Here is a 25,535-nt window from a genome sequence, read left to right as displayed (position 1 = left end):
AGCCCCTCGGATTGACAGTATATAGTACATTCAAACTGGCACGGCGTTGGGGATTAAAATATTGGTCTTTACATTACTCATGTCGTAATTTATTGAATTGACATCATTCTTCGATACAATCAGGCAGCTCATATTCTCAGTCACGAGGCGTGGGGGACGTGCCATGGTTCTGCGTGGCGGTGCTCTCCACACGACGTACGTGGGACTCAGCGTCCAACTTGGCATCGGCGTCTTCCAGGCCATCTTCATCCTCGGCGATGACTGCAGCAATTTCGGCGTCCATTTTTCTTTTGGGACTGCGAAGTAACTCTGTTAGCATGGATACTCTTTATGTAATGCTGCATGGAATACTTACGCAAGGTAGCGGACATCTACAATGCGCAGAACAACGCAAAGAATAACCACAAGTGCGCAGAGGGCAGCGGCAGATTGCCAACCATAGTTGTCTGATGAGAATGAGTTAGCGACTGACACGCAGTTCAAAAACTCACGGCGACTTACAGTACGGAGCCTGGCTGGCGGGCCACAGAAGTACTTGGCTCCAGGCCGAAATAGAATAGTAACCTGCAATTGAAGCACCGACAATAAGTGTGCGGCCTTCGGGGTCCGTTGGCGATCTATTGTGACGTTTCAGCTGGCTGGCCATGGACAGAGAACAACATAGTACTGACAAGTCGGACAGCCATGCCCATATGAGAGGCGCAGTACCTAGGGCGATGCGCTGAATAAAGTACGCGGCGTACGCTGCAGGGAGTGGCGTACTTTGCGGGTGCGCGGTCCAGACACTCATGATAATACCGACCATTATGGCAATGACGGCTAGAGAAATTGTAAGAATGAAATCCATGCCTGCTTTTCGGAGGAGGATTTACCTTGCAGAATGATCAAGAGCCATCGCGTGCGGAAGAAATCGGACATGTAAGCCCAAACCCAAACTTGTGTACTGTTAGAGATAATGCTATCGCTCATAGATTGAGCAGCTTACCGAATACGACTGTTATAGCAGAACCTCCGATCGGAATCACGTTGACGTCCGTGGTCGTCCAGCGCAGCTTGCCATCAGCCGTGCGCACAGACTTGAGGAACAGGCCAAAGTAGTCGGCACCAGATGTGCCGAGAACCATTGCAATATACAGCACGGCGATGATGTATACCAGCCAATTTGTGAATGTGCGCCTGCAGAGCGACAAAACGTGTTAGATACTTTCCCCACGCGGCAAAATAACCAGGAGGCACGAACCTAGCGCCGACCCAAGATATGGGCTTGGCATCCACGCGATTTGTACGAGCGAGGCGGCTGAGAGCGAGCTCTGAGTGAACCCTCTTGAACCAAAAGGACCACGGGTTTGGCTTGTTGGGCATGTCAGGAATCATGACGTAGCCTGCAAGACCCCAGAAGACGGTAATGATTGCGTTGACGACAAACAGCCACCTGCGACGTGGTCAGAAACGAAATTTTACACCAAGATAACAGAAAGACGCACCTCCATCCTGCGAGACCAGACTTGCCGCCGAGGCTGTTGATAATGGCAGCCTGCAGCGCACCAGACAGCATCTGTCCCACAGACTGGCAGGAGTGGTAGAATCCGATCCGCTTGGCCATTTCCGTTGGTGTATACCAAGACACTATTCCAAAATTTAGCGACTCATCTTGGTGTTGTCCATCGCCCAACATTTTTCGTGCTTACTGAAGAGGGTAATCATGCCAGGATAGGCAGCGCTTTCACAGAGGCCCAGAAAGGCACGCAAAACGTAGACTTGCTTCGCATTGTGGGTAATGGCAATAAGACCTGTGATGACGCCCCAAACGATTTCGACTGACGGGAGCCACCAGCTGGGACGGACATAGGTCATGATGATCTGCGACGGAATCAACATGATGCAGTACGCAACGTTGAAATAGGTAGTAAATCTTTCAGGCGTGTCAGCGTCGTGTAGTGGATAATGTCACGGCCGCGCAAATAAGGGCAAAGCATACAAGTTCAGCTCATTTCCCTTGAGATGCAGATCCTCTTTCATGCCCGAGACATAGGCATTGTTAATGTTGGCCTGGTCAAGATATCTAAATCGGGCTACGTTAGCGAGGCGTTTTGTGGCTTGGGCCGCCAAGCTGGGAAAAGGGCGTACTTGATAACTGGAAAGCAAATGTTAGACTGTATCTGCAAGCTCGCGAAACGGTTCTATGATGAGTAGATGATTATACTTACCCTGGGAAATGCACCCGAATGTGAGGAGGAAAAGGTCGAGGCGAGCGACAAATGCTCGCTCCGCCTTGGACTGCTTCTCCGCATTCTGAGGCTCGTCTACGGCAGCCACGAGCTCGTTCAGGTTCGTCATCGCGGCGGCCAGAGTTGCACACTGTCTGTCTTGTGTTGCAGACTTTGCAGTACCTCAAAACCGATGAAGAGAAGAGGATAGCTCTCTGCGCCCTCCAGGACTAGAGGAAAAGTTGCGATTATCGGCGAACCTGACTGACTGTTACGTGGGGGGTAAATAACTTATCGGCTAGTGCCGCCACCTGCTTTATCATTGGGGCGCCATCATCTCCGCGTTCGCGGGCTGGCTGCAGCTAATCTGAGATTAGTGCTACATTGGCGCATCAGACGAACGGTTGACGAATGCGAAAAGGAGTAGGATTTCTCGCGGCGGAAAGTCAGCTTCAAGTCGCGAGGCTGTGAATATCTTGCTATTTTTATGATGTGTATATTTTGTCGGACGCTGCAAAGTAGAAATCGAGTTGAATTATTCCCTGCTATCGCCGATGTCGCTCGGCCTAGTTTGCGGGCATGTAAGCCTTGCAAGTCTAGCAATACTAACAAGGCTGAATACCCAAGTGGGCAAGTTTGGCTGCCAAGCTGAAATCTCTCAAGGGCCGCGATCGAATCTGGGCTACAAGACTAGTTAGTGTTGGGTGTCATCATGGATGGTAGTTGAGCCGTTGCTATCTTATATCAAGGCTGTGCAGCCAAGTTATAGTGGGATGGACATTCCAGCTGGTTCAGCTCTTTAAGCTTCACAGTGACATTTACAGGGGTTGTGACGTGAGTTGGTAAGAAACATAGTCCAACACGTCTTAGACAACGTCGATCATGACGCTCCCTGCCCCATACAATTTAGCAGCTCTCGCAATGGTTTCCCACTTACACAAGATTGATGTAAAACTTTTTAGAAGCTGAAAGCGTGTTCAGCCTCAGCCGTATTGGTTGAGATGTATTTAAACAGGACAGATTCTCCCAGTATCTCGAAACTCAACTTCCGAGCCATTACATGACAACGGCTTAAACCCAACCCTTTCGGCATAATAAACCATCAGAAATACACGATCCACAATGCGCCCATTTGCCGTCCTCTTTGTCGCCTTCGCCGGCGCAGCCAGCGCCCTGACTCACGCCGTCGATAGCTCCTCCGAGGTGAGCGTCGACATTTACAAAAAGGCCCTCGGCCAAGGCTTCACGCGCGCCATCTTCCGCGGCTACCAGGAGGCGTGCTCGCAAGGCGGCCGCGTCGACCCGACCTTTGTGCCGAGCTACAAGAACGCCGTCGCGGCGGGCTACAAGGACTTTGACGCCTACTTCTTCCCCTGCACCGGCAAGGCCAACAAGTGCAAGCCGTACGCCACGCAGCTCCGCGAGCTGCTCGACACCATCAGCGCCCAGAAGCTGGCCATCCGCCGCATCTGGCTCGACATTGAGACGGACAAGGTCTGCAACCCGTTCGACTACGGCGCGCAGGGCAACATTGCCGAGGCCAAGAAGCTCGTCGCGGCGTTTCGCGACGCCAAGCACGATTGGGGCGTCTACACGTCGCCGACGCAGTGGGAGAGCATCTTTGGCTCCAAGAGCGTCGAGCTGGCCAAGGACGTGCCGCTCTGGTTCGCCAAGTTTGACAATGTCGAGACGCTGGACCTCAAGACACCGTTTGGCGGCTGGACCAAGGCCGACGCGAAGCAGTACACTGACCAGTCGGCCAGCAAGAAGTTTGACCTCAACGTCTTCTCTGCCTAGTTAGGGTCTCTATATGCCTAGAATAAATTGGAACGCAGTTTACAACACTTGATTGAGCGAAAGCCTGATGGCAGTGCATGTGTCGTGCTCTAACCATTTATCGCTATCATTACCCTGCGGGCTACCCAAAAGGTGCACCAACCAAAGGGCGCCATGTGGTGGTATCCTGGATACTTGCTGCCCACCAAGACTGACTTGTCAGTTTCATACATTATAAATCTGCCTCGATCCTTCTTGCCCGGTGTTTTATGCCATGCAGCCACTTATGTGGCCGCGGAAACCCCTGCGCCCTCCCCAGCGCCTCCGCCCGGCCAACCAGACTGGAGCAGCCACAATGCAACTACACCATATCGCGCCATGCACTCACCACCGGGGGATGCGACCAGCATCTTACTAGCTGCAGATGCGCGGATGCACGCCGCGCTATTCTGCAGTTGCAGGGCTGCACAGCCTCGTTGGCCCGGAATCCCCCCTCTTCCCCTGACCTCGCTTACCGCGGCCTCCTTTTTAAACCCGTCTCAACTGTATTGAAGGATGCTGGCGAGGCGCATTTCATTTGCTCTCAGCCCCCTTCTGTCTGCGGTGGCTGCATATTGTATGCGTCTTTGCGTATCAGCAGACGGATTTCTGCATTAGATTCTTTTATCCGGGGAAAACAGCCCGTTGGGAGCTCAACCTCGTCTCAAAATAGAATCAGATAGTCCAGCACCATGCAAAGCGGAATACGTGGCTGAGTTTGGCAACTTGATAGCTTGGAGGAATGCCCAGTATATATAGAAAGCAAAATGCTCCGGTCTGTTCTGTCTCACAATCTAGCAGAAACTCCCTTATCCAGACTCCTTAAGCAAAATTTACCCTTCAATTCTATCAAAAACAATGTCATCACTCTTCGCAGGTCCTGAGCTACCTTACTCGCCAGTGGGTGATGACCATGACGATGCTCAGAGTGTGTCCAGCGACATCGTCCATTCTGAGGAGAGCCCCGATTCGACCGCCACTTCTGCTACGGAGCTGGATACTTCGGAAACTGTGGCTCTTGATGAGAAAAAAACTACGGAAGAAGAAAGCCTCCCGGAAAATCCCTTTGACAGTCCTGCCAGTCGCGCACTGTTCGACGCCATAGATCAGTTTCAATCCTGCGGCGCAGGAAAATTTGTCGACATCCCCCAAGTAAGCATGCAAGTCTGAGAGATTTGGGCCTTGTTGACAAACAAATTAGTTGGTTATTGTCGGCGCGCAGTCTGTGGGAAAGTCCTCTCTTCTTCAAAGCTTGACAGACATTCCGTTTCCCATTGGAGAAGACTGCTGCACCCGCTTTGCTACTCGAATCGTCTCTCGTCGAACGGCTCCCAACACGCCAAGCAAGATAAAGATTTCCATTGAAGCCCCTAACTTCAGGACGACTCAATTTGACTACCCAAAGGACGACGCTTACATGAAGTTCAGCAAAGAGCGACAATCTCTCACGGCCTCGGAGTTCGCCAGCATCATTGACGAGGTACGTTTCCCCCCCTCAGCCTCACCAGGGTTCATTTGCTGATAGTTACAGGCGTCAGAGAAATACTTGGGGATACGGCCCGGAAAAGGTCGTGGTCGGAAGAATTTCGCTGTTGAGGTCTTGAAGATCGAAGTCTCCGGACCAAACCGCTCAGGCTTTAGTATTCTGGACATCCCCGGCATTTTTGTCAACGACTACAACGTCTGCGATGGAGAAATGGATGATGTCCGGGACATGGTGGTTGAGTACATGAAACAGCCAGAGAGTATTGTCATGTGAGATCCCTTTGTTGTTCGTGACGACTCCCGTGCTGACTCTATTGACAGTTGCGTCGCTGACGCATGTGTTGATCTCGCAAATCAAGAAATTTTCAAATTAGCCAATACGCATGTCGACAAGACAAGACTGATTGGTGTATTCACAAAGTGCGACAGAACGGATAACCTGAACTCTGTATGTATAATGAGAGCCTTGGACATGGCCATGTGCTAATGGTGACCAGGTCGTCGATGTTGCCAATGGAAAAGTGGACGGTGTTGCTCGCCTGCTTCATCATGGCTGGTTCGTCGTTCGGAACAAGACTAAGAACGACGAAGTCGATCCAGATTTTGATCTTCCAAGTACCGAAGGTGCTCTATTTGGCAAGCAACCCTGGGCCAAGATTCGTGAGAACCGCCGCGGCTCGGGCATGCTGAAGAAGTACCTGGGTAAACTGCTATGTGAAAAGATCCAGGTCGCTTTTCCGACTCTTCTAGACAATCTCCGTCGTCTGCTGAAAGAGGCGCAATCGACCGAGAGAAAGCTTGGCCCTTCCCGGGACTCGAGCCATCAACGACACGCATATCTTACCGAAATTGCACACCGCTATCAAGGTCTTGCCGAGAAGGCTCTGAATTCTCCATGGCTCCTGGACTCGCCGAGCGCTCGAGCTCGCCAGATTGTGGCAGAGGCAAATGACGCTTTTGACAAACAGATGCGGGATTCTGGGCACGCATTGTCTTTCCAAGATCACGACTTGAAGATGGATGACTGTCTAGAGCGGCTGGGAAAGATTCTGCATCCGGAAACCAGATTGGAAAAGGCTCCAGCAAAACCCAGTGTGCCCGAGGACGAAGACGAAGACAACGGCGCTGAACTCTTCGCCAGCATCAAAGAAGAGGTGGCAATTTGCAGCAGCACTCAGTTGCCAGGTATGGTTCATCCAGATGTGATTCAGCGACTGTACAGGCAGCAGACAGCGCTATGGCACGACGTGGCTTCAGTCCATGTTCGGGAACTCGCGAGTGCGATACTTTCCGCTGCTGAAGAACTGCTGAATGACGTTTGCCCTGCTTCCGGTAGCACATCCTTCTTGTACGGCGAGCTTCTGCTGGCTGTGCGGCAGTTTCACGACGAAAGCCTGGAAAAGGTGCTGCGTGCGCTGGAAACGTACTCCGAGGGCGACCAGACGAAGCTTCTCCAAACTACGGACCCGGGCTTCAATCATCGTCTTCAGCTGCTGAGGACCCTGCGCATGGTCAAGACCATGGAGTTGGCGACTACCATTGTAAACGCGAAAAAGAAGACGCACACTGTGGAGGAGCTCGGCATTCTCCTCTTCGAGCATTGCCATCACTCTGCGGTTGATAACACGGTCAATGATGTGCACGACACTTTGAAGGTGTATTATGAGGTATGTGGATAATGCAACACTGATGCGCTATTATGGAAACTAACGAAAAACTTAATATGGATAGTTCTCGTTGCAATCATTCATTCGCCACGTCACAAACACAATCGTCGAAGATTTTGTGACAGATGTGAGCGGGTCGCTCTATGGATTGTCGCCGAGCTACATGTATAGCCTCAGTGAGGCCGAAGTAAACCGTCTGGGGGGTGAGAATCGCGACGTTGTGGAGGAGAGAGAGTTGCTGCAGTCGCGAATAGAAACTCTGCGAAGTGTAGAGAAAACGGCTCGGACAGCAATGGCGACGGCAAGTCAACAAGCCTAGCCGACCAAAGAAGGCAGCATACGAAATTGACGGGAGGTATTAGTTGGAGTCTAATTTGCATCTACTGTGTTTTGTAAGACGGGAAGACTTTCGAATGTATATGCATGCTTAGCTAGTTTAAGTTCGGGTAAGGGTACCATAACTAGTACGGTGAAAGGTCAACTTACTTTTTGCTCATCAGTCTGTGCCAAGACGTCCATTGCTAATGACATGAGCAGAAGTTTTACTCTCAGCAAACATTCGTGCATTTTACGTATGACAGTCAGGTAGTACAACAAACTTTCCAAGTTGTACATAGTCTTGGTGTGCTCGTATATTTGCATGAAGCTGCATCGTTGCCAGAGTAAATATGCTGCAGGAATGCGTTGTCAGTGAGACTGCTGTGCGTCGACCGTATTTTATCTTGCGGATTTACCTAATCTTTTACAAACCGCGGACTCTTGGTGCGACGACAATTACTATCAGAACTGCCGCTGTGTTCCCGCATACAACATAGCATTGTGCGACCCATCGCAAGGACGGCGAGTACCCTGGAGATTGAATACGATGATGGCCCGGCCAGAGTTGAACATTAAGAAAAAGGCAAGTCGCACGGATACGCATGTACTGCGATATAGTTTCACTTTGTAGAAGGTTTCGTGGTGAGCCGATCTCTAGGTAGCCGTGGTGAAAAGAACAAAGAGCTCAAATGCCATTGTGCATGCCGAGACATTCCCTACCAATCATTGCACCAGTTTAAGCGCCCCATTGTGTGCACAACATTTGGATGTACAAGCGTAACCGTTTGCCACCCAACACTCGCCTGATCAGGGCCACCATATGGGCCAGCTGCTCATGGCGACTCTATAAAGGGTGCAGACGTTGTCGCTTGCCCTGGGATGCATGCTACAAACTGAAAGTGCACTTCAACCGGCACGATGGCACCAGGACAGGGCTTCTTCGTCGAGCTTACAAGCTCTTCCCAACTCTCGACCGGGAACAGAGAACGGGAAGAATTCAGGGAGCTTTGCCGACCACTGATGCAATCTATTCGAAATCGTGCGTCCATACGGTTGGGTCTCATAGCTATGGGTTAGATTGCATGTTGCTAACTTGGGCTAGGGTTTCCCATAGGGCCCGGGGTGGTGGTTCGCGTGCAACGGCATGGCAGCTCAAACTGGGCTACCACGCTGAAGATTGATACAACCGAGCCAGATGGCAGTCGAAAGTCGTATTTCTGCAAGGCATGTATTGACGTTGCAAAGTTGTTCGATACGTGGCCTCCGTGAACGTGTTCTAACATCAAGCCTTGGTATAGACCCTGAGCGGAGACTCATCCGCGGCCTTTACCGCTGGGGAGTGTAAGTCGGCGATCGAAATTTCCCGTGCTGCTCCTGGGCATGTTCCGCAGCCACATTTTTGGGGACAATTTCTCCATCGCCGGGATCTATACTCCTACTACCTCCAAGACTATCATGAGATGACGCTGGGAGGCGTGCCAGACCCCGTCGAGTTTGTCGACATCATCACTCGAATACACCGAGAAACATCCGCCAATGGCGCCTTTGGATATAGTCAGCCCACTGCGATTGGCAAGATGGAGCGCACCAACAGCTGGCAGACCAGCTGGGCCAACGCGTTTGCGTGCCACATGAAGGATGCCTTTGACTACGATCGCGACACCAACGGGCCCTGGCGGGAGCTGCGCTTGGTATACGAGGAGCTCGTGGCACACGTGGTTCCGCGGCTGCTGGATGTTCTGCAGATGGGCGGCCGGTCCATCACACCGGCGCTCATACACGGTGATCTCTGCGAGGGCAACGTCGGGGTTGACAAGGAGACGGGCAAGATTGTGATGTTCGACCCGGGATGCTTCTACGGCCACAACGAGATGGAGTTTGGCGCTTGGAGATGCACGCGGGCCACGCACTTTAACCTCAAGGACGGATCGTATCTGTCCTTGTACCAAAAGGAAATGCCACCCTCTGAGCCGGCGGAGGAATGGGACGACCGGAACCGTCTCTACAGCATTTACGCCTATCTGGTGGCGTCGGCTAGCCACTTTGGCAGCTCGTTCCGACTTATGTAAGTCAAGATGTAATTATCAAAGGCTCTTTTGGTTCCTAGGCACTGACTTGACACAGCGCACAGAATGAGATGATTTTTCTGTGCAAAAAATACGGCTCGGAAAAGTACGACACCACGCGGGGCAGATATGATGCCGATCTTGTGAAAAATCTCCTGGAGGACAAATCCTCAGGAGTCGGCCCATCAATGTAAGTACAACGCTTTCTTGCTTGGAATTGGGGTATGTCTGGGGATCGGCTTTTATTTTATTTCCATCTTATTCTGCAATCACTATACACGCATTTTCAGTTGTGACTGATTGCTCAGTCCCCCAGCAGGGGAACGTGACTGCCACCTACTTACTCTAGCATCCGCCTTCCCTGGTCCCCGTTGTTTATCGGAAGTGTACTTCAAGCATTTGAGATACGCAGCGCAGCCAGCAGTAACTCATATCCTTGCTGTCTCCGTAGAGATCTTCATGATGAACTGCCTTTTGTTGAACTGCTGCTCCATGCTCGGCAAAAAGCTTCTTAGCGGCAGAAGTAATAATAAATATTATAGTCTGTTGTGCCGCGTCTTTCTTTCCCTCCGCTTCTTGAAAAAACCAAGAAAAGGGTGGGGTTTGAAACATGGAAAGAAGGCCAGGATTGGGGTCGCGGGCGAATAAAAGAGTGTGAAAAGTCTTGGAAAATTTGGAATGTTCAGACCGTCTTAATGGTGTTACACAGAATGGCTGCCACTTGCCGCCCGCAGATATTCTCGGTGACTTCCCCGCACAACTGTTGGATGCCCTCCCAGTTCTTGCTCCTGATTAAACGCAAGCCTAGCAGTCAAATCACCGGTATTTGTGTCGCGAGTTCAAACCAGAATACAAGCCATGGAGGAAGGCTCATCATCGCCTCAATATTCGGCTTTCAGCATCAATGAGAAGCGCTGTATTGTCGCTCTTGTTGCGTACGCAGCCTGGTTCTCGACAACGAGTAGCTTCATCTATTACCCTGCGATTCCTCTTCTGTCAAAGGCTTTAGGGGTGTCCGTCGAGAAGATAAATCTCACCGTGACTACATATATGGCTGTTGCCACGATCGCGCCGTCCCTAGTGGGCGACACCGCAGACCAGATCGGTCGCCGCCCGGTATATATTGCTACGCTCAGCGTCTATGCGTCTGTATGCATTGCGATTGCTTCTACCAAGTCATACAATGTTTTGCTCGGCCTGAGACTCATGCAAGCACTCGCGATATCTGGCAAGGCGAAGTGCACTGCGTTTTGCTACCCCCTCTAATGACCTGCCTCTAGGTACCTTTTCCATTGCTTATGGAGTCATCACCGACATATCCTCTCCAGCCGAAAGAGGGACTTTCGTTAGCATTGTATCATTTGCGTAAGGAAATATCCCGATATTGGCGAAGATGATATACCTTTGAAGCTTACATTTGCTCCCGCAGCATCACAATTGCACCAAGTTTAGGTCCCATTCTCGGTGGTGCTCTTTCCTATGCTGCCGGATGGCCGTGGATATTCTGGTTTTTGGCTATTGCATCAGGCTTGTGCCTTATTCTGATGATAATTCTATTGCCAGAAACGAGTCGAACGGTTGTCGGCAATGGATCGATCGCACCGCCAACCTTCTCGAAGCTCCCTATTCCTCGAATATTCCGAAGCATTCCCCCCCACGACGTTGACTCAAGCAAAATTCCGAGGCTGAGACTACCAAATCCGTTCAATTCCCTCACAATTCTTCTACGAAAAGACAACTTTATTATTATAACGGCTTGCGGACTACTCTATGTGGTTTACACTTGCATTAATGCCTCGCTTTCCGTCATTCTTGTGGGCATGTATGATCTTAGCGAATGGGAGGCAGGACTCATATATATACCGTTTGGTATGGGGGGTGTCTTTTCAACGTTCTTTTCCGGGGCACTTCTCAACAAAGCCTATAGTCGCTCAAGAACCAAGATGGGACTGTCGACTGACAAGGCCAAAGGGGATGACCTGGATGAGTTTGATGTCGAGAAGGCTCGGCTGGGACTTATGTGGACACCCTTGATAATTAATATCATAGGAGTCATTGCCTTCGGATGGGTATTGCACTTTCGTCAGGTATGTTCTGCAATGGATTGACGTGCTTGACTGGCAGTAACTCACAACCCCCGACAGCACATTGCGATACCCCTGACAATCCAATTCATCCTGGGCATGTGCATGCAATTGGAATTCAGCGTATGTTGAACAAAATCTGATAGCTTCAGCGCTGCGGTTTGGCTGATACACTTTCTAGATTTACAATACTTTACTGGCTGACAAGAACCACCGCCATCCCGCAGCCGCGCAAGCAGCCAGCAATATTATACGCTGCGCATTTGCTGCGATCATGGTTTCTTTTCTCGACCGAATGATTCATACTTTCCGAATTGGATGGACATTCTCTTTTATGGGCGGCCTTTGCATTCTCGTGGTGGCGTTGTTTGCAGTGGACTTCCACTTTGGTGCCAGATGGCGGCAACATTTGCTTAGTGAAGCTTCCAAAGCTGCACAAGATAGCAATAATAGAGAAAGGACTAAGACTTAATACTAAAAAGAGGCTACTATTAACTAGGCTACAAATTTGCAAACAAGAAAACCCCTGGTCGACGGGAAATGGAACATCATTAAATTTGCTGACCAAATCCAAACCGGGACCGTCTCAGGCATTAGGACAGGAAACAACAGCAATTTCTCCATTTGTTGGATATAGAAGTACCTTCTCTTCCCTCGAAAACGTCGCCAATTCCATGTTCTCGGGATTAATCCAGTCGCTTGGCAAAAAGAAGTGCTCTTTCTCAGTGCCCGTCAGTAGATTGATGGTGCAAACCGAGAACTGTCTCGATATGGCAAGGACCTTCTTGCTTGCCAACATACTTATGCAAGTAGTAACCTTCGAAGCCACTTCCTCGGGGACGAGGTCTGTCTCGATGATTGAACTGTGTATGGCATCTGCAGCGATCCCCTTGGAGGTGGCGCTTGGTCCGACAACTTCAGCTTGAGATGTGACGCCTTGTGCAAGCTCGACTAGCTGATCGAGAGAAGATGTACTAAAATGTGAGATAGTCACAGTTTTGAATTTTGAGCGCGCTTGAAGAAGTATTGTTTCGTTGTCCGGTGAAACTAGAACTCGTTCCAGTGTACCATCATCGTAGTCAAGTTCAGTAACTACATCACCCAACTTCGAGCGTGGGCCTGCGAGCTTTGTCTTTGCTTTCAAAACTATTTTGAACTCCCAGTTGACGACATGTATCGAAGTATTCGAGATACCCAATAGTAGCTTGCCATGTTTAGGGTGTACTATCCAACGCTGGCCGGGAACGGTCAGGTCCAGCTTGTGCATGATGCTGCCGTCAGTAAGCGAAATGTTCAGAATCGAGCGTTCAGACTGGAATATCATCTTTTCTGCATTCTCATTGACGGCAATGCCAGCCAACCCTCCTTCGGCCGCCTCGCCAAGCTCGAACGCTGCGTCACTGCATAGGACATGATGGAATGTCTTGCCAGACGACTTTGCAGCATCACTGTCGGAATGCTTCAATGAATAAATCGAAATGGCCGTGTTTTCATCAAATGTGTAAAGGGTTTGCCCATCAGGACTCCAGCAGAGTGCCAGAATGTCCCATTCGACATCAATGGCCGCAACTGCTTGCAGCTTTCCGCGGCAGATGGCATGTAAGGCAAGGGTATCGTCGGAGGCAACCCTGGCGTACAGCTTGCTCATTGGCGAATATGCAAGAGTCTTGACGCTTTCTATCCTTTTGTATGTGCTTCCAGTCAGAGTTGGGGCAATACTAGCCATGTCGCTATCTCCGTCCAGACTTGCGACGGAAGCTTTCGAATGTTTCAACAGAGCAGTAGGTTCCCAAACGTTCCCATAGTACCCTCTGATATCATATATCCTGGTGCAATCAGGACTAAATGCCAGGTTAAACACAGTGTCCGGTGAAGCAAGCTGGTACAGTAGGGTGAACTCCCCAGTTGTGTGTACCTTCACGTTTCCCACACCATCGCCTGTGCAGAACAAATTGCCATCGATGCTAACGGCCAGACGTGATGCATGAATCTGAAGCTCATCAACCTCGAGCTCATAAGGGTCCCATTTGAAAACAGCGCCATCGATGTACAGACCCAGTAGTTCTGGCGTATGAGGTAGCCATGATGATGCAACCACTTCACCACGACTACCGCTATCATACTTGCGCCAACAATGACCCAAATGGACTGGACCGTCAACTTCCCAAGCAGAAAGTGGATGTCCACGATATGCAAGGGCAATTAAGGTGGAGTCCCTGTTCAGTGCAATGTAGTTTGAATCGTTCAGAATGTGCCCTTCGAGCTCCACCTCTTCAAAGTCTGCCACAATTTGCCATTCTGTCTTTGGCTCAGTGATTTTGGCGAATCGCAATTTGCTGTCTGCCGAGCCGAGGAACAGTATCCTCCCATTTGAGTCGAAGCGCATGCTGAGGGGAATGGGTTTGGCCCGGGGGTTCATAACCTGAGAAATGCAAGCACCAGACGATATCTGCCAGATCTTTGTCGTTTTGAATCCATATGTCGCAATTATAGTTGCTGTACTGTTCAGCTCAAACCCGTAGAGCTGCTCTCCATGGTCTATCGGACTTGCTGGCAGCTCTTCAAATGTCTGACTGTCATAGACGAAAACTTTTCCGCTACCTGATAAAACGGCCAGAACGGGACCATTGGCTGCAATGCCGGAAGCAAATATGTCGCCACCGAATGATATCTTGGCCAGGCTATCATCCCATGTTTGGGATGCTCGGCTGAGAACGAGCAAAGTTTTGGACTCTGTTTTGCCGAATTGTTGATAAATGGAAGAAGTGTGTGGGCACATTGGCGGAATCATGTGGTAGATAGAATCTGGGTTGTGACGCAATGCGTTGCCAAATTTCGCTGCAATCTTGATCAAATCTGTGGCCCAGCTGTCGAACAAGTCTAGTACCAACAGTTGTTGACTTTCACCAATAGAAGATACAATTATCTTCCGTTTTTCGCAAAACTTCGACAAGCTTTTGGACGACTGAACCAAGATATCGAGCCTTTTTTTGGCCGCCACTAAACAGATCCATGCTAGGACGGCTTTGCTCCTCAGAAATGTTGACAAGGTGGCAGTGCTTTCATTGCACTCTGCTGCAATGGAAGCTAGGTGATACGGCCACATTTCCACAGCGTACTCTGTAAAATCTGGTTCTTGAGCTGGGCGATGTCTTGTCGTGCGCGTCAGCTTAGCCATCCGACCCATACAGCTTGCGAAAAGTCGCGAATGACCGACAGACGTATCAATGTACAGGTATATGCTGTCGTACTTGGTTAGATACTCACGGCCGGTCTTGTGTACCAATGATACACGACCTTCATTGTCCACGACAACAAAACCTCCACACAACTCGACAATGGCGCGATGGGGGTCAATGACACCGGCAAAGGCATCACCCACCGCTTTCGTCAGCTCTGTCAGAAGAAGGACTCTTTTGGAACAGCAAACGACGTAGAGAATAGACATGGCCAAATTTTTGGCGCTATCAGAACCGATTGCAGCCACGTTGGCAGCCATTCGGTCGTATAGCGCTTCCATGCCGACAGGGAGCTCCTGCAATGCAACCTCGATATCATTCTCGAAATTGGAGTTATGAATCCTCTCCATGGCAAGTCGCACCCACTGCGAGTTTTAGAACCTTTGACTCTCATGTGTTCTGTGGAGAACTTACCAAAAAGTTGTTCTGGGAACCTTGCACCAAGCGCTCGACAATATTCTCTCGAAACTCAGCCGAGCCAGGAATGTCAAGCTCTTGGTTGATGAAATGATGCAAGTCTTGTCTTTGCATATCTATATCAATATGTCTTGTTTTATGCGCTTGTGACAAGCGATTGAAGTTTGTGTCCATCTCAGGGGTCTTTCGCGCTGCGATCAGGATACGGATGGGGACATGAGCGGGTATCTCTCCCAAAAGGCGAATCAGAACTTTGGGATCATCAGCTTCGTCAAGTCCATCTATAATCCAAAATAGAGGCTCCTTGATATCCATGCGAAAGAGGCCGGACTTGAAAATTCTATCCCAGATGGTCCGTGAATCAGCGGAAGGAAACTGAATGCCCTCCTCTGCCAGCTCGAGCAATGCATCGTGAAACTCGGGCTTGACAAGAGCTACCTGGTAGGCCAAAGACCGCAAAAGTGGCCCAACACTTCTTTTTAACCGATCGCCGAATCTTATATAAAAATAGTGACAGTCGATATCCTCGAACACCAATGTGTTGATGATGTAGGACGAAAGCACTGACTTGCCTGTTCCTGGGCTACCGTTTATCCACAGCACAGTGGCTGCAGATGTCTGGTCTGTTCGCCATTGTAGAAACTCTGGGTGTTCATGAATCCAAGAGCTAGTACCTTGAGACCACTGATCTTGGAAAAAATTAAAATCGGCCGTCGGTAGATTCTGAATACCCAGTATGTCCTTCAGATCATGAGAAGGACGTCGGGCTGTCGCGGGACGCTGGACCGTTGCATTTCTGTTGATAATCTTCCGCGTCATATTCCATAGAGTGTTTCGTACACTGATATAGTTTGGATCTTCAGGGCTATCGTATTTGCATATGCCCTGGTGATCTGCGGCCAAGGCACGAGATTTCTCGCCAGGAAATCCCAGAACCGACGATTCCTTCTCCAAAACGAGCTAAGCAATGCGAAAAAACAAATCAGCCTCGCTCCCCGATTGTTTGCACCGCTGCTCTATGCGAGCTCATATTGATGCAAATGCACTTACAACACGCGCTTTTTTGAATCCAATAGAGGTGGGGTGCGTCTCATAGAAGGAGGCTATGTCAAGCCTGGAGACAACGTTGCGAAACGAATCATTCAAGTTCTTTAACCCGTGTGCGTTGCCTGAAAGCTCTGTGATATATGCTTTTGACAATGACCCCGACTGTAGGATTCGATTCAAGATTTGCGCAAAATTTGTTCCACGGTGCGGCGTGGCCAGAAAAGTTATGGCTGCGATGGACCGAATAATGTGCTCATAGGCAGGGTCTGTTTGGCCATACATATATGCCTGTATTTAGGAGTTAGACCGAGGAGTATGAAATTTGCTGGAAGGGAAATATGAAGACGATGATAAAAATTGTAAGAGACTGAAAATGTGATCTGTGATGCTGCGATGTTAGAGGACTTGAAGTGTGCCCTACCTCCTTCACTATGAGACCACCCATGCTATGCACAACAAAGATCAAGGGGACCTAGAGACCTTAAATGTCAGCTTAGTGCTTGATACCTGACGAGGAAAGACACAACTTGAACGCACCTCGCCGATCTTGAGTTGGCTTCTTTCTGCTAGATCAAAGAGCAGCTCTTTGGCGAAATCTCGTAAAGTAGCTTGAGGATTGTTATGCTTGCGAAAGCTTGCGTCGTAGCCAAACGTCATTATCCTGGCGACGCATAGATCGGGGTCCATGGCCAAAAATGTAAGCGGCCAAAACAGATCTGGATTTTTGTCCTTCGTCCACGTTGCCCGGCTAGTGCCACCAAGGCCATGGATGAATACAATGTCTGCCTTCTGCCCCTGCTCTGGTGTATAGACAACATTCAGACCAAGTGGTCCCGAGGACGCTGGGTCCCATGGCGAATCAAGTAGACTCGGGTGCCTGGAGGTCGTCGAGGTCGGGTATTCGTCAGCATCGGTCGCATATAAAAACTGGGAGTCGCGTGATGAGGCTGGGTTGGACCCTCGAGCGGTGGAATGAGTTTCCTCCCCTCTCGAGGAAGCATCATCGCTGCGTTTGCGTCGAAATGGTGCTACTTTGTGAAACTGTTAGACTGGTTAGTGCCATCGGTAATAGTGGGTGGGGGCTGGGCTTTGTATAACATCACCATGGTAGTTGAGTTAGTTGGCCACCGAGTGCCAAGTTCATGTAACACAAACAATAACTAGTTCGGTTCGTTTAAATTCAGTATGCCGTGAACAAGAACTATTTTTCTATGTAGGTGCTGCTTCCATGATAGCCCAGAAAGTGTGCAGAGTTCTACTGCGCGAGGAAGCCTCAGTCCAGCATCCGGCGCGGGCTGGCGCCTCATTCGTGTCGTCCGTAATCCTGTAGGAACCTTTTTACTCTCAGCTTTAGAAGCAGGCAATGTGGCGTTGCCCAATCATTGTGCTTTTGGACGCGCTGAAGGAGAGCTGGCTCCGGGTCTAACGAGTTCACAGCAAATGAAATGACACAATTTTGACGCTAGGGAGCCGGGTGTGGTAGACACCCCCTCAACAGCACTGCAGTCCTAACCATCAGCAGTGAGAATCCTTGCATGGCCTCCACTGCCTCGCATTTACCAGAAGTTACAGAGGAAGCACAAACATAAGAGGATGGCGTTTCCCCTCACTTGGCGCGTCATGGCATCTACCCTTGCATCGTAAGCAGACGTGTCGACGGCAATCGAAACCATGTCCAGCACATTGGTGACCTCAAGAGTCGTCGAGCAGCCTGGTCTGCACCTGACTCTTGATTCGGTCGAGACTGACGAATGTGACAATGCGTACGCAAACATACCCGGGAACTTCAAAGTTCATAAAGCAGTCTTTTCAGGCAAGTAAAAGTGACAACTTGAAAAGCAAATGTACTTGTATGCAGGCTAACAGAACTTTCTTATAAGCAGTACTCCCGCCCGGCATCGAAGTACAAGAGGCAATGAGGAGTGGAGTCTCTGCATGGGCGAAAACGGCTCGACTTTCGACGATATTGAAAGATGGCTCTGAAAGGCAATACTTTTTGAAGGTACGCCTAAATAGGTCGAGAGTGCCTGTAGAGGTCTTTGGCGTGCCGAAGCTTGAAGCGGCGAACTAATTACCAACTCCACAGTGCATCACTGGACAAGGCGCTCGTGCACTGGTAGAGGGTGCATACCACTCAGCGGTCACAATCAACCAAGCGTGCCCAGGGTTGGTGCCTGAGCCCTCCGGATGGGGTCAGTACAGCATTGGCCCGGGCGAGATTTGCTACTTTTATGTCTGCGCTTTTCATGACATGCGTTTTAACGAGGCGCCAGATCGAAGAGCATTTGCCGACACAATTGCAGCTATGCATAAGAATGGCAAGTCTCCCACCGGCATGTTTGGCTATCCTGTGAAGACTGTCATCGGCAAGATGGAACGTACAGTCACTTGGGAGGACAGCTGGGCTGCCTGCTTTACCAACTTGCTCCGGGATGTCATCGACTACGATAATGACACCAATGGAGTCTGGCCAGAACTAGAGGCTGCCTGCAATCAGCTGATTGATGTTGTGATTCCGCGGCTTCTGGGTGCGCTGCAATCTGACGGAAGGAACATAACCCCCGCGCTGGTGCATGGCGATCTCTGGGAGAACAACGTCGGCTGCGATACAAGCACCGGAAAGATTGTTGTATTTGATCCTGGGTGCACTTATGCTCACAACGAGATGGAATTCGGCACTTGGCGATGCAGATGGACAACTTACTTTCGAAACTCCAAGTTTATGCTCTATTACAAGCGCGCTTACACGGCCTCTGACCCTAAAGAGGAATGGGACGATCGCAATCGCTTGTACAGCATCCACCCGTACCTGACGGACTCCGCAGGCCATCGTGGGAGTATCTCGAGAGAAACGTGAGTTGCGTCTACGGCAAAGTCGGCTGGCAACAAATCTAACAGATGTTTCTCCATAGTGCATACAACGACATGCTTTTCTTGTGCGAAAAGTATGGCCCACTTGACAGTTTGGAAAAATATGACCCAAGTAAGGATGTGCTTCTCAACGGCGATTATACAACTTTCGAGATTAAGCAGTTGGAGTGACAAAGCATTGTCTATGCATGAACCTGTCACAGTTATTGTACCCTTATTTCTTATAAAAGCGCAGGCCGTTTCCTATCTAGTTCTTTACATTTATCTTGTATGTCAGATTGTCATGTCGTTTTACAGCGTGTAATGCTAGTTCTTGCGTTTACCCACCTTGCAGGTCGATGGCATTCGGCTACCCTCGAGCCCGAACGTGTCAGGCGCGGTACTACCAGTAAGTTAGACAACGTTGGTGGGCTCGCCACTTTCATTGTACCTGACCGTTTTAAATATGCCGGATTTGCAATGTCGTCTAGAAATCAATCCCGAGGAGCGTAGACTGCTTTCTGGTATCACGTCGAAGCAAGACAACGACGTGGGCGCATGATACCTCATTGGTAGCTGTAGGCAGGTAGTGTCCTCAGCCAGCGCCCTAGCTACCTCGGCGAGAGGGGGGTGTTTTTGGACAGGGCACCTGAGAGCTCCTCCGTGTATAACATATTCCTCCTATCGTGCTAGGATATCAGGGCACCCAGTCATATCAGAAATTATATATTTTTTTTCTTCTTACAAAGTGTTAAGTGTTCTAACACCCTAACAGGATAGGAGGAATACATATTAAGCCTAACACTGTATTTGACCCCTCCTAAAATATCCCGCTCGCGTGTGGGTAGGTAGGTACTTAGCAGATCGTCCCCTGTAATGCACTCCTCAACGCCCTAAACACGCAGCATCAGCCAATCGGGGCCGCTGTAACCTAAGCATCCCGCGCCCGGCTCACACTCTGATCGACTCTTGACAATGGGCTGAGTTCATCTGGTAAAGCAGACCACTCATCATTCACATCGTGCCAGGAGCTCCAGTTTAGCACACACATTCTGCCTTATTTATAGCTGGCCCGCCATGTCCCTGGCTGGCACTCTCGCATTCGGGACAGCATGTCTCGCCATGACGAGCTTCTTCAACTACTCGCCCTACATGGCCAAAACCTCGGCCCCTGCGTCGCAATGGGCGGACGCGCCAATCCCGCTCGTGGCCACGCCGCAGCACCTCACAGGCAAGGTGCGGAACAGCTCAGCCTGGGATAGCTTTTGTTTTTTTTAAAAAAATTAACCTTGTCTAACATGTCTTGTCTGTAGACTGATCTCTTCACGGCTGGGGCCACGCACATGGCCCTTGTGCACAATGCCATGATCCGCGGCTTCAACTCCATCTACCAGCAAGCCCCGTACATTGACGACGAGCTCTCGTCCGACTTTGTCCAGTACTCGCTCACATGGGCCTCGTTTGTCACGTCGCACCACGACGACGAAGAAGACAACCTCTTCGACAAGGTGTCGGACCTGCTCGACGACAAGACCGTCTGGGCAGAGACGCACAAGGAGCACGAGGCCTTCATCGACGGCGTCGTGCAGTTCGAGCGCTACCTCAAGGGCCTCTCCAAATCGACCGAGCTCTCCGCCGACGAGCTGCTCCGCATCATGGACTCCTTCCGCGCGCCGCTGGACGACCACCTCCACAGCGAGGTCCAGACGATTGCCGCCCTTGCCGCGCACCCCCGGGCTCCGGTCGAGGGCAGCGACGCCGCCGCCGCCGCCGCGCTCGTCTTCAAGTCGTGGGGCAAGAAGACGGTCACAAAGGCCGGCGTGCTGGACGTGGTGCCGTTCTTCTTCCTCAACCTCGACCGCACGTTTGAGCGCGGCCGCTGGGCGCACTGGCCGCCCATGCCGGCGCCCATCCGCTGGATCCTGACCAACGTCGTCGGCACGTACTACGGCAACTGGTGGCGCTTTGCCAGCTGCGGCGCGGACGGCAGCCCGAGAGAGCTGCTGGCGCTGGAGCGGCATGCCAAGAAGACGAGCCAGACACCAGGTCACGCCAAAGGTGCTTTGACGTCGGCGGGCGAGAACCCTACCGCTCATGCCGACGAGCTGTAAATAGAGAAGCCGCATCTATCGTTTAATATGAATGGCACAGTGGGTCATTGGTGAAGAAAGGAATGCCTGTATTATATCGAAACTGCAATTCCAAACACATTTCGCTTAATTAATCTTTATTCGATAAAGCAATAAATCACATCTGACAGTGTCTCATCCCAATTCTTGCTCAACCGCAGCAGACGGTGGACTCCTTGGTGCCGTTGGGCTCATCCCTACCCCAATGTTAACACCAATGTACCAGATCTCACGTGTTAAAAAGAAAGAAGAAAAGAAGGTTCACTTACGAAACAGCGATAGGCTCCCAGTTGAACGCCATGAAGCCAATGAAAGCGCCGAGAACAATACAGAGCAGAATGTAGCCATTGTAGTACATGGCAAACCTGTCGCGCAACACCACTGGTTAGCAATCCAACGTTCCACCCGAACTCGTACCTCCCGACGTTCCGAGGGGGTGAAGGGAGGAGACAGCTTACAGCATCACAATGTAGGCGGTTCCAAATTGAAGCATGTGCAGGGAGGCGCGAATGGCCTGCTGCAGCAGGCTCGGGCGGAAGGGCGGAATCGGGGCGCAGGGTGCGACCACGCCTTCGGAGCTGTCCTTGCGAGCGGCGGCGGCCGCGGCGGCGCCGCTGCTGCTGGCGCGGTACCGGGCGACGTGCTGGCTGGTGATGAAGCGGTCAAACTCGCGGGTGGCGCGGCGCAGGGCCTCGAGGGCGACGACGAGGACGAGGGCGAGGATGCAGGCGCCGGCGAACTGGCCGTTAGTCTCAATGTAGAACTTGTCGGTGAAGAAGCAGCTGCCAATGGTGTTGACGTTGAAGAGCATCTGGAGGAGAAAGCATGGTTAGTCCGCTGCTTGGGCGCGCGCACAAGGTCTCGAGACTGAGCTGGAAGGGAAAGTTTCATTTACATCAATCTTGCACTGTCGGCCTCCGCTGCCGCCCATGCCCATGCCGCCGCCCATGTCCATGCCGCCGTGATCCATGCCGCCCATTGTCTGGCCGGCGGCCGCGGCGGTAGCCGTGGTGCTCATGGACATGGCCGTGCTCGACGAGGCCATTGACATGTCCATCTTGGTATGTGTATGTGTGTAAGTTGGGTTGTGGTGGAAGGCGGCCCTTGTCCGTGTGATGTTTATAACTTTGCAAAGACCAAGTCTGTGCGTACGTCAAAGACGTAGAACCTTGCTGCCCAGGAAGAGATACGAAAGCAGAAAATCTGCTCGTGTCGAGAATACGAACTAGCACAAAGCGTAAAGGAAAAAAAAAAAAAAACAGACAACTGAGACTTTCTGGAAACGGTCGAGGGTGGTGGGAAGGTGACAGGCTTTATCACAGGCGTGGCATCCAGAGCGGCACCCACAATGGCCCTAGCCTCGCCTCAGAAACGTGCTCAGAAGCTCTCAGAACCCCTCAGTTCCTTCAGCTTGGCTGCGTGACACTGATCGCGTGTTTCTCCATGCTTTATTAGGTTGCCAGGGTCCCGCGTCTACCCTTGTGCGAAAATGGCTGGCCACCTCGTCGGGTCGGGTCCTCCAACTAGCGCCGCAAGGCGATCATGACACTTGTTGACAGGGTGGGTTAACTCAAGGAAAATATGGCTCGCGGCGTCACAGGTCTGACACCACCAGCGCAGGATTGAGCAAGTTTTTTTTATATCCTGCGCTGCGCTAGGGGGCCTCGTGCAGATGTGGCGGGCGGCCTTTGCTGCCGAAATTAGCGTGCGGGAAGCAAGTTGGATGCTAGGTAGGTAGGTAGGTACCTGCACCATACTGTAGCCTCATCGTCTCGCGGACTCGGCGTGGACCGACGGGTGGCTGCAGAGAGCTCGGGTTTTCTTCCTCATCTTGGCAAAAAGTCAAAGCACCTTCAGCGATTGACTTGGGCATTAGCCTCGAAACACGGGTTGTCGCGCAAACGAGGCAACAAGAGCGTCAAAGCAAGCTAAAACAGTGACGTGCCTTGGCCCCAATAAACCTTAAACTAGCTCACCTGCGAGGCTGCGATGGGCGTCCACAGCCAGCCCAGGCTGTCAGCACTGTAGAAAATCTCGGAACATCGGTAAACTCGAAGCTACACCTTGGCAGGCAATGCCTTTCTTGTTTAGTCTTAAGATTCATTTTTTTTTGTTTCCACCCCATCTTCGCTACATTCTGAGAAAAGAAAACAAGTAGAAGATACAATCTGTACAGTATGAAGCACGTAGCTGCTCATCCACGCAACCTGTCAATATGCTGTCCACAAGGGTCCCCGCCCAATATACATGACGAATCATAGCCTCAAAGAAAATACGAACAAAGAAAAAAAAACCAAATTCAGAGCGCCCAAACTCCACATTCGGACCTCATACTGTGCGACTCAGGCAATTTATTACACACTTCCTAAATGAGCAGCGCGCCGTGACCAAGACTGTTCAGGCACTTGGCGATATCCCAGCTCTCGTCCACCTCGGTGCTGTTGGCCCACGTCTTCTCCATGATGTTCTTGGCCTCCTGTATGGTACCAAAGACCTGCAGTGGACCCAGCCGGGTGACCATGCCCCTGTACTTGTCGTGGTGCTCCGGCGGCGACAGGCAGCCGGCCACGCAAAACGGAAACGCCATCGACTGCATCGTCTTGCCGTCGGGCATGTCCAGCAGCAGCTCCGTCACCTTGTCGACCGACCGCCGCACGTCCGGGTCCTGCGGCTGCCATCCCGACACCACGGTGCCGAGGTACAGCGAGGCGGCGTGCAGCCAGATGAGGTTCTGGATGATAAAGTTGGGCTTGGCCGCGGCCGACGCCGGGTTCAAGCTCGACAGCGGGTCGCGGATGACGGAGACGGCGCGCTCGACCGGCGTCTGCGAGTAGTCCTGGTTGTCCAGGTGCCGGATGCCCGTCTTGACCACCTGGAACAGGACGTCGCCGCGCGACGCGAGGTCCGCCACTGACAGCGTGCCCGCCTTTTGCTGCTCCTTCTTGTACGCATCCAGCGCGGCAATGTCGCCCAGGGTCTGGATGACCCAGTTGGACAGGCCGTAGAACTCTTCCATCAGCAGCGGACCGGCCGACTGCGGCTCCGTCGAGAGCTTATTCTTGGGGCAGCTCGGGATGACGGGCTCGTGGTAGCTGGCCAGTCGCGGTCGCTGCGACATGGTGATGCTCGACATGACATCGATGTACAGCAGGTTGGCGCCAAAGAAACGCAGCGCCGCCTGGTCGGTGCTCCACGGGCGCCGGATGCCCATCTCGGGAGGCGGCCACTTCGGTGTCCACAGCCCGTTCAGCTTCTCTGTCCACTGCTCGGGCTGCGGGAGGATCTTGACAAACAGCGCAATGGCGGCATCGAGGTGCAGCTTCCAGTTCTCCTTGTTGGCGGCCGTGACTTCAAACACCAGCATCTGGATGACGCTCTGCATCACCGCGAGACCCTCACGGATATCAAAATTGTCCTTCTTGAGGCTGATGGCGTAGATGTTCTTCTGGAGCTCCTTCAGGCTGATGCCCATCTGGTGGTGCAGCTGTCGCGCCATTCTCTCGGTGCAGTGCGCGTGCTCCTCTAATCCTCCAGCAAGAAGCACACCAAAGAACCAGGATGACAGAGCAATGGCTGTATAGTAGATGGAGCGGCTGCCGTGGAGAAACGCATCGAGGACCCAGCCGCGACCGCCGACGAGGATCGGCGGCTGATAGTAAGGGAACAAATAGGGGAACACAAAGTCGACGTAGTTCATGATGAGATGCGTATCCTGGCCCGAGTCGTAGTCACTCTTTTGCGAGCCGTTGGGGCCCATGAGCTGGTGGTGCCACGGCATGTCGGGCGATGGGCCGCCGGTGGTCGCGCTAAAAGCACTCGGCGACGTATCAAAGGGATGGTCGCTCTCGGACGACAGGACGGCCGTGTCGCTCGAGTGGCCATTGGCGGGTTCGTCGTTGAGATTGACCATGCGGGTGCCATTCTCCAGCATCTCGAGATACTTGCGATCGCGGCGCTGGCTGGCCTGCTTCTTGACCTGCGACTTGATCGACTCGGCCATGGCGCGCTGCTTGGGGCCGCCGTCCATCCAGTCGGGCTTCTGCTCGCCGTAGAAGCAGGTAATCTCGAGGGCCGCGCAGCCATCGCAGACGGGGCGCTTCTCGTCGCACTTCTTGCGGCGCAGTCGGCAGGTGTAGCAGCCCGACTGCGAGCGCACCTTGCCCGAGAGCAGGTTTCTGAGGGCGGACATGCTTCTGGCGATGCCGGTCGAC

General features: G+C 51.7%; 11 protein-coding genes across 14 annotated transcripts; 6 read left to right on the top strand and 5 right to left on the bottom strand.

Annotated features, from left to right (window-relative positions):
• Positions 1–136: 136 nt before the first annotated feature.
• Positions 137–2,337, bottom strand: LMH87_006485 (uncharacterized protein; the record flags this gene model as incomplete). Its single annotated transcript, XM_056204382.1, has 12 exons — positions 137–296; positions 356–446; positions 502–617; positions 672–819; positions 873–935; positions 986–1,176; positions 1,241–1,432; positions 1,485–1,626; positions 1,689–1,912; positions 1,979–2,062; positions 2,128–2,134; positions 2,208–2,337. The coding sequence occupies 12 exons, from the start codon at positions 2,335–2,337 to the stop codon at positions 137–139; spliced, it is 1,548 nt and encodes a 515-aa protein (XP_056059745.1).
• A 992-nt stretch (positions 2,338–3,329) lies between these two features.
• LMH87_006484 (uncharacterized protein) lies at positions 3,330–4,004 on the top strand (the record flags this gene model as incomplete). The annotated part of the gene is made up of 1 exon (XM_056204381.1): positions 3,330–4,004. The coding sequence occupies one exon, from the start codon at positions 3,330–3,332 to the stop codon at positions 4,002–4,004; it is 675 nt and encodes a 224-aa protein (XP_056059744.1).
• Positions 4,005–4,880: 876 nt separating this feature from the next.
• On the top strand, positions 4,881–7,493 carry LMH87_006483 (uncharacterized protein; the record flags this gene model as incomplete). Its single annotated transcript, XM_056204380.1, has 6 exons — positions 4,881–5,174; positions 5,224–5,502; positions 5,554–5,777; positions 5,829–5,955; positions 6,005–7,174; positions 7,239–7,493. 6 exons carry the CDS (start codon positions 4,881–4,883, stop codon positions 7,491–7,493), a joined length of 2,349 nt encoding a protein of 782 aa, XP_056059743.1.
• Positions 7,494–7,651: 158 nt separating this feature from the next.
• On the bottom strand, positions 7,652–8,065 carry LMH87_006482 (uncharacterized protein; the record flags this gene model as incomplete). The annotated part of the gene is made up of 3 exons (XM_056204379.1): positions 7,652–7,845; positions 7,909–7,913; positions 7,983–8,065. The coding sequence occupies 3 exons, from the start codon at positions 8,063–8,065 to the stop codon at positions 7,652–7,654; spliced, it is 282 nt and encodes a 93-aa protein (XP_056059742.1).
• A 345-nt stretch (positions 8,066–8,410) lies between these two features.
• LMH87_006481 (uncharacterized protein) lies at positions 8,411–10,206 on the top strand (the record flags this gene model as incomplete). Its single annotated transcript, XM_056204377.1, has 5 exons — positions 8,411–8,531; positions 8,595–8,716; positions 8,791–9,557; positions 9,617–9,748; positions 10,101–10,206. The coding sequence occupies 5 exons, from the start codon at positions 8,411–8,413 to the stop codon at positions 10,204–10,206; spliced, it is 1,248 nt and encodes a 415-aa protein (XP_056059741.1).
• Positions 10,207–10,416: 210 nt separating this feature from the next.
• Positions 10,417–12,114, top strand: LMH87_006480 (uncharacterized protein; the record flags this gene model as incomplete). 3 transcript variants are annotated; one of them, XM_056204376.1, is made up of 6 exons in its annotated part: positions 10,417–10,493; positions 10,640–10,707; positions 10,839–10,923; positions 10,988–11,645; positions 11,703–11,765; positions 11,824–12,114. In XM_056204376.1, the coding sequence occupies 6 exons, from the start codon at positions 10,417–10,419 to the stop codon at positions 12,112–12,114; spliced, it is 1,242 nt and encodes a 413-aa protein (XP_056059740.1). The 3 variants fall into 3 exon arrangements, with proteins under 3 accessions (XP_056059740.1, XP_056059739.1, XP_056059738.1); XM_056204375.1 differs by having other exon boundaries at positions 10,568–10,674; XM_056204374.1 differs by having other exon boundaries at positions 10,417–10,786.
• A 114-nt stretch (positions 12,115–12,228) lies between these two features.
• On the bottom strand, positions 12,229–17,451 carry LMH87_006479 (uncharacterized protein; the record flags this gene model as incomplete). The annotated part of the gene is made up of 8 exons (XM_056204373.1): positions 12,229–14,522; positions 14,762–14,794; positions 14,910–15,246; positions 15,296–16,258; positions 16,349–16,633; positions 16,767–16,817; positions 16,883–17,386; positions 17,449–17,451. 8 exons carry the CDS (start codon positions 17,449–17,451, stop codon positions 12,229–12,231), a joined length of 4,470 nt encoding a protein of 1,489 aa, XP_056059737.1.
• Positions 17,452–18,016: 565 nt separating this feature from the next.
• Positions 18,017–19,613, top strand: LMH87_006478 (uncharacterized protein; the record flags this gene model as incomplete). 2 transcript variants are annotated; one of them, XM_056204371.1, is made up of 6 exons in its annotated part: positions 18,017–18,158; positions 18,229–18,347; positions 18,432–19,198; positions 19,258–19,328; positions 19,468–19,484; positions 19,551–19,613. In XM_056204371.1, 6 exons carry the CDS (start codon positions 18,017–18,019, stop codon positions 19,611–19,613), a joined length of 1,179 nt encoding a protein of 392 aa, XP_056059735.1. The 2 variants fall into 2 exon arrangements, with proteins under 2 accessions (XP_056059735.1, XP_056059736.1); XM_056204372.1 differs by having other exon boundaries at positions 18,226–18,347.
• Positions 19,614–20,272: 659 nt separating this feature from the next.
• On the top strand, positions 20,273–21,306 carry LMH87_006477 (uncharacterized protein; the record flags this gene model as incomplete). Its single annotated transcript, XM_056204370.1, has 2 exons — positions 20,273–20,431; positions 20,509–21,306. The coding sequence occupies 2 exons, from the start codon at positions 20,273–20,275 to the stop codon at positions 21,304–21,306; spliced, it is 957 nt and encodes a 318-aa protein (XP_056059734.1).
• Positions 21,307–21,475: 169 nt separating this feature from the next.
• On the bottom strand, positions 21,476–22,381 carry LMH87_006476 (uncharacterized protein; the record flags this gene model as incomplete). The annotated part of the gene is made up of 4 exons (XM_056204369.1): positions 21,476–21,521; positions 21,594–21,689; positions 21,783–22,135; positions 22,220–22,381. 4 exons carry the CDS (start codon positions 22,379–22,381, stop codon positions 21,476–21,478), a joined length of 657 nt encoding a protein of 218 aa, XP_056059733.1.
• Positions 22,382–23,689: 1,308 nt separating this feature from the next.
• Positions 23,690–25,513, bottom strand: LMH87_006475 (uncharacterized protein; the record flags this gene model as incomplete). Its single annotated transcript, XM_056204368.1, has 1 exon — positions 23,690–25,513. The coding sequence occupies one exon, from the start codon at positions 25,511–25,513 to the stop codon at positions 23,690–23,692; it is 1,824 nt and encodes a 607-aa protein (XP_056059732.1).
• Positions 25,514–25,535: the final 22 nt, after the last annotated feature.

This window comes from Akanthomyces muscarius, chromosome 1 (assembly GCF_028009165.1).
Source record: "Akanthomyces muscarius strain Ve6 chromosome 1, whole genome shotgun sequence".
Lineage (NCBI taxonomy): Eukaryota > Fungi > Ascomycota > Sordariomycetes > Hypocreales > Cordycipitaceae > Akanthomyces > Akanthomyces muscarius.
The sequence above is the reverse complement of the archived record's forward strand: the minus strand, read 5'-3'. Positions and strand labels throughout refer to the sequence as shown.